Source organism: Sardina pilchardus, chromosome 14, assembly GCF_963854185.1.
Source record: "Sardina pilchardus chromosome 14, fSarPil1.1, whole genome shotgun sequence".
Taxonomy (NCBI): Eukaryota; Metazoa; Chordata; class Actinopteri; order Clupeiformes; family Clupeidae; genus Sardina; species Sardina pilchardus.
The window spans coordinates 28746737-28754003 of NC_085007.1; the positions used below are offsets into that span (position 1 = coordinate 28746737).

At 46.3% G+C, this 7267-nt stretch overlaps 1 protein-coding gene across 1 annotated transcript in view; it reads right to left on the reverse strand.

Annotated features, from left to right (window-relative positions):
• Positions 1-6364: 6364 nt before the first annotated feature.
• Positions 6365-7267, reverse strand: part of fam163ba (family with sequence similarity 163 member B, genome duplicate a) — a 40767-nt gene continuing 39864 nt past the window's right edge. Inside the window, exon 3 of the mRNA XM_062553565.1 lies at positions 6365-6919. Within this exon, the coding sequence (XP_062409549.1) occupies positions 6365-6919 (555 nt within the window). The remainder of the gene's footprint in view (positions 6920-7267) is intronic.

Here is a 7267-nt window from a genome sequence, read left to right on the forward strand (position 1 = left end):
GGGTTGGGTGGGTGGTGGGGGGGGGGGGTTAAGAAGCAGCGGGATGAATGAATCACCCAAGCAGGAGATAAAAGAGGTGTACTGAGGACAACAGGCGAACTCAGGTCGGGACGAGGAAACTTCACGACCCGTTAGCCACACTCACAGAGGGGGGGGGGGGGGGCGTGGGGGTGGGTGGGATATGGGCACAGAAGTGCATTCTGCCATTCGCAGAGCACGAGGCAGGGCTCTGCGTCATGTGGTGGAAGCGTGTTTTACCCAGGGATATGCAGACACATAACAAATGCGATCACGGATATCCTGACTGAAGAGATTACACATATCCTGACCATTGAACAAAAGATACTGAGTGACAAATGAGATGATACAACAACAGTTAAAGGCGCAGTACATGGCTTTAAGCTCATACCAATTTTTTGTCACATTTGTCATCTAATCGCGACCAATAGCTGCCCATTCTGTGAGTAGCCTACAGTGTAAAAAGACATTCTCTGTAGGCAGCCCAGGCTTCAAAACCTGGAAACAAACAAAGTGGGGGCAGCCTGTCCCTCAAACAAAACTGAAACCTGCGTGGAGTTTCTCTGGGAATACTGATGACTGTTTCATTCGGTCTTTGGTTAATATAATGTACATTGTTTTGGATGAAACAAAAACAAAAACATAGACATAAACAACGTGACATCTTGCACAATCACCGACTGCACCTTTAATACCAACTGCCACAGAAAAAGAGAGCACTTTGAAATGTAAAATAATCACTTCGTTGGACCATTAGGGTGGAATAAATGTACTTTTCTTTGCTGATTTTGTTTCAAGGCTTTTGAGAAATGCACTATTTTCTTGATTGACATTGTCCTCTTTCACTCCAGCTGCATTCGTTTCCTCAGTCAACTGACACTGAATGTTAATACACTGTTTCTGTAAGCATTTATGCAAAGCCCTCTGTTGTTTTGTTACCAGAACAGCCTACTGTTCCAATAAAATTGAACAAGTCTTGTTATGAGTCAGTCGTCAAATATCAGGTATCAGTCACTATAAGGTATCGGTTGCTATGGATATCAGTTGTCAGGTGGGCTGACCTGACCACCAGGTGAGCTGTACTACTCAACTGGGCCAAGCTGAGTTGAAGAAAAGTAAGGTCCACTCCACTTTCTCTCTCTTCAGAGACACAAAAAGTCCCTGACACACAGGGATATTATGGTATGCTGCGTGTGTGTGTGTGTGTGTGTGTGTGTGTGTGTGTGTGCGCGCGAGTGTGTGCGTGTGTGTGCGTGTGTGTGTGCGTGTGTGTGTGTGTGTGTGTGTGTGTGTGTGTGGCCGTCTTGGAGCCCTCTCCGTGGGCACAGGAGTGGAAAGAACTGTCTGCGAGATGGTTCACTGGGCAAATATCAAAGGGAAACAGGATTCGGCTAAGGCAAAAAAAAGGAGACAGAAATGATAAAAAAAAAAAAAAAAAGAATCCCCTCCCTACCTCCCTCAGTCTCTCTCTCCTTCCACCATTCTGCCGGCCCGCCTGAGCCCTGCGTTATTTATACCTCGACACACAAAGAGGAGAGGAAAGGATGAAAAATTCACACAGGCTCCGGACTTCTCCTTTTAGGGATCAGTAACACATGTGGTAATGGCCCCATGGTAGGCTGACTCCCCATACTTCTCAGAACAGTAATTATGCAGGGCAGGTGTGTGTGTGTGCGTGTGTGCGTGTGTGTGTGTGTGTGTGTGTGTGTGTGTGTGTGTGTGTGTGCATGTGTTTTCCTTCGCCTATAACCCCTTCATTCCAATCTTCCAGTGAAAATGTGTATGGCAGCAGGATCAAGAACTCTTTTTTTAACAGAATCCTATAGGAGACATGGCTGAAGAACCCTGTACACACTCCTATTCTGTGAAACCAGTCGGGTCCCTCTCAACACCTGTTAAGGTTGAAAATAGGCCTGATACGTCTCCACTTAAAGGAATGGCAATTATTTATGCTAAACCATCGGCAGAGAATTTATTTGAAAGCCAGCTATCATTACGTTTTTACCAATGGCAAAGCTAAGGTTGCTCTCTCCCCCCGTAAGAAAATGTGTTGTCTAAAATGACACGAGCTGATTTCTCCTCTCTGCGTGGATGTCTTGACTAAAATGACACGAGCTGATTTCTCCTCTCTGCGTGGATGTCTACTTCAGGCTGCCCCCTCAGATGCCTGTGCGTCACCGTTTCCCGGAGGAGACGTTGAGGAGGAAGCTGAGAGGAATGGTGTGTGTGTGTGTGTGTGCAGGTTTGCATTCTGTCACGTTTATAATTCATGACGGTCCTGCCCTCAGTGTTGCGTCTGAGCAGCACTCCTCTGACATTACAGCCAAACATCATAAACCATACTGTCTGACACCTCTCACCTCCTCACTCACACACTCCAGACACACACAGAGAGAGATGGAGATGGAGAGAGAGAAATGGAGAGATGGAGAGAGAGACAGGAGGAGAAGAAGAGATAAAGAAATAGAGAGAGGAAGAAAGAGATGGAGAGAGACAAAGAGTTTGATAGACATAGCCTTCCATGAATGAACAGATAGAGAGATAAAGAAGGAAAGATAGGGAAAGAGAGATGGTGAGAAACAGACAGAGAGGGAGAGAGAGAGAGAGAGAGAGAGAGATGGACAGTAAGATTGGAATGGTCACCTGGGAGAAGAATGATTCAAAGCATGCCAAAAAACATCGATCTATCCTTAAAGGCTGTGCTAGCTAAGCTGGATGCGCATGAAGCGATTACAACCTTGAATAATTCACGACTAGCAAAGATTTCCCCATTTTTTTAATCTATTTTTTTTAAACTGTGCGCTCAAGACATCAAATTTACACACACACACACACACACACACACACACACACACACACACACACATAATGATGCACACACACATAGACACACAGACACATATACTCACACAAAGACCTGTGGACACACATGCAAGCACTGCAGATATTTCATTTCCATAGGGATGCATTTCACTCGCCACCTCATCATCCTATAGAATGATAGAAGACAGGATTCTATACTACTGCAGTAATGCGCTCCACATTATAGATTGATCCCCTCCCTGCTGCTTCACCAGCAATCAAACACATTTGTGTTCATTTATGAAGTATACACATCCCCACGAGTGACATAAAGAAGATATGTATTGTAAGATCAACATATTTATGCTATAGGGATGAGACTAATAATCAGCTTGATCTTGTGGGGATGTTTTAGCCTCAAGCTACTAAAACGCCAATGAAAACATGATGAAATGAAAACATGTGTGGCCCTGTAGGCTATATCCTAGACACTTGTTTGTTTATCCTAGACATTTGTTTGTGTTCCTCCCGAGACTTTCGTCTAATATCATTCAATTGGGCAGAGACACTGTAACTTCAGCTCTCAGTCCCACACCTGAATGTGGTTCATGCGGAAGACAAAAAAATAACAGATTCTTTTATGGTGACTGAATATTCTACACTGGAGATACAGAGATGTTTTTAAAGTACTCACCTGGGCGATGGGTTAAAATGTACCCAGGGAGGCTGTAATGTCTTACCTGAAGCAGTGAGTGTGAATGTGTGTGTGTGTGTGTGTGTGTGAGTGTGTGTGAGGGCGGTGAAAGATGCCTCAATAAGCGCCGGCGCTGTCTCGCTGTGGCGCGGCTGCACAGGGTTCATGCGGGGGTCAGATGTGATTACTGGCGTTCTGCCGATGACAAGCGATCCCTCTTGCTCGGCGAGGCTCCTCTCCCCTGGCCATCAAACACAGAACAGGACGAGAGCTGCGGCAGTCTAAACCGTGTTAGCAAGGCTCCTCGCAGGCCCCAGATCAAAGATTTTGGTGTGAATTAAAACATTTAATTATTCATTGTTTAATTAAGGTACATTTTCACAGAGCATAATGCTTGTGACAAGTTTTTTTTTAATTAAACTGAATCGTAGTATAAATTACTTCATACATTATAAATGATATTGCCTAAATGTAAAATACACTGACATGGTGAAGGTCATTTGTATTTTCTTGGAGTGGGCACAGTGTGAATGAGATGTGCGTCAGAATTGATTAAAGGTTTCTGATTTCAAACGCTTCATCAGTGCCACTTCCTCAGTTCCGTTGCAATCAAAGCAAAGCCCAACTGGAGGATTTTTCAGCCTTTTAATTTTTATTAACAACAACGTGTTCATTATTGGTACACTTCAAACCAATGACAGTAAAAGGCTTGCATCACCTCATGACAGGAACACAGGAAGAGAACGCATACTGCATACTGAAATAAAAACAATGCTGCAAAGGTTCAGATGAGCACAGAGAATCATAATAATAATAATAATAATAATAATGATAACCATATCAATAATAAGAACAATAATAAGAAGAACAACAATGGTCACTGTATACTTTTTTTCATACAGTCGTTTCACGTAACCCAAAACTCAACATGTTGTCAAAAATGCCTGTTTAAAGAAAATGTTTGTTTGTGTGTGTGTGTGTGTGTGTGTGTGTGTGTGTGTGTGTGTCGGAATGTGTGTGTGTGTGTGTGTGTGTGTGTGTGTGTGTGTGTGTGTGTGTGTGTGTGTGTATGTTTCTCTGTATCCTCATGTGTGAGTGTCTGGGCTTTGCTGAGGTTGAGGTGTGGATTGCTCGGGGGTTAAGATTGTGGTGGTGAGCATGTCCGGGCAGATAAGGTGATCATCATCCGGGAGGAGCCAGACACTCTCCCCAACTCACCATCTTCTCATGTGCAGGAGGGAAGAAGGGTGGAATGGACCAAAATCAATCAGAGCAATAAAGCGTGTGGAGGAGGGCAGGTAGAGCAGCGACGCAGTGCCCTCGCTAGCGTCATCAGCACGGTGGTGACGTCAGGCGAGGAGGAAAGAAAAGTCCGCAGGTCCAGGGGTAAATGAACGCGCGGCGAAAAGCATCGCGAGACGGCTGACCTTCCGTCGACTCAGTCCAAGAGAGACGCAATTCTCCTCCTGGCGATCGAAAAGAAGTTCCGAGAAGAGAGAGAGACACCAGTGTTCCAAGCCCTTCAGATAAATGTCATCCCTTTTGCCTTGGGAGGAGAAACGGACGGAGAGCAGGAAGGGACAATTCAAAAGCCGCACAAAGAAAACTATTTCAGTTTCTTTTTTTTTTCCAAGATGCTGATTTATGCAACAGAGAAAAATAGCTGAGATTTGAATCATTGTTTTAATTCCAGAGCAAATGATATAAGCGGACCAGTAGAAAACAAAACATAGCAACACAAAATACAGCTGAGAGAAATATATATCAACTGGTTATTTTTAAGGTTTATATAGTAACTCGAATAGTAACTGCAACACTCAACAGTTATCCACAAATTAATATTCATGAATCCTATATAAAAATGCTTTTGATCACACATCGTCTTCTTGTGTATAATCATTGCCTATGTTATTATTGCAAGAACCCAAGAGCTTCAGGTAGCTAGGGCATAACTCTAAAGAGTGTTTACTGTATATAAATGTCTGGTTTGTAACTGTGAGACACTCTGCCTTCACCCATCTCAGAAGCCAAAAGAATATTACAAAAGAAGCCACTTTTTTCCTTCAGGATCTGGACAAAAAATTGTGTGTGGTCACAAATCAATCCCATAATTCCATTCAACCAGGGTTCCGCCACTGTGCTTTCCAGGCCCCCAATGTATGAAGACAGGCTCAACAGAAGAAAAAAAAACACCCAGCATAACACACACCTCTCTTCCATGACACAAAATGAGCTGGTTCCAACTTTGACAAAAAAATAGTTCACATCGTTCATAGTTCGTCTTTGTTACAAGAGTATCCGAATCCAAAAACGTCTCCCAAACTTCTGCGTGGAGATTTGGGTAGAAGCAGGCGTTCCAGTGTGCAGGCTTCAAGGTTCCTATGAAGAGGCTTGACGGTTGAGGAGAAACCTCCCAAGAAAAGGTCTGTTTGCATCCTGTACACTCAGATGTAGCAGCTTAAGCAGCAGACTAGCTCATCCTCTGTCCAGACTGCTGGATGTCTAAAGCCCCCCCCCCCCCCCCCCCCTCCCCAGTTACCCCCCCTTGCCCCTCGGAAGCCCCAGGCCCTGGAAGAATCTGACAAGCAGCACCTCCGGGGCCTCATGTTGACATCCACAAACAGCAGAGGACAAAGAGAAAAGAGACGCCTGGATCACACAACGTGGTTGATCTCCGTGTAGACGAGAGTTCTGTGGAATAAAAAACGGCATATCTACGTAAGTCCGAACTCCTGCTGCCCAGCCGGAGCCAAAGGAGCACCTGATCCAGTCCAGGTTTGCGTAACTTAATCAGCGGCGCTTCCCCATCCTGATCCCGGTTCAGTTCCAGTTCTGAGTCCGGGCCCGACGCTAGACGTCGGTGCTGATGCTGCAGCTGCGCGTGAACATCTCGCGCATGGTGACGGAGCGCGTCAGGTTGAGCTTGTTGCTAGGCGCCGGCAGGTGGAGGGCCTGCGGGTGGAGCAGGGCCTGCTGCTGGTGGTGCGGGTGCGCGTGGCCGTGGGCGTACCTGGGCACGGGCATCTCCACGGGCAGCTGCAGGTCCTGCTGATGCACGGCGCGGTAGCTGAGGCGCTCTCCGCCGTTGCGCAGGTGGCTCTCCACGACGGGCGGCGCCGGCGGCTGCAGGTAGAAGGGCAGCTCGTAGCGCGAGGTGCACGACGGGCAGAAGGTGTGCGAGCGCGTCAGCTTGCGCGTGGTGGGCGGCGTGAACAAGGCCACGGGGCCGTTGGCTGTGGCGATGCCCCCCCCGCCGCCCACGGCAATGCTGTGGCCAGTCGTCGCCGTGGCTGCGGAGGCCGCCAGCAGGTTGTGGTTGGAGTGGACAGGCGGGAGGCGCGACGTCACGGCGAAGTCAGGCTCCTCCTCCTCCGACTCCGATTCTTCCTTCTTACAGCAATAATACTAGCCGGACAGAAGCAGAAGGAGACAGAGATGGACAATATCAAAGAGAGTTGAACTTTAAAACTTAATTTACCATCAACACACCAATGAAACCATATCAGCTTACATTACCAGCTAAACACCAGTCTATCTGAGCCATTAATGGCAATTATCTCTCATCACTCATTTCTCCTGAAATCGAGATGTCTAGTGAATAGTGGAATAGTGTCTAGTGGAGACAGAGATGGAGAAATAATGAGGGAGAAGTCTGAGAAAATGATGACCTTCATGTGCTGCAAACAATTGACTTTTTTTCTACACAAAGGCAATTCAAGTGTTTCAAGCTAAAGCAGCCAACAGTGAAATTAA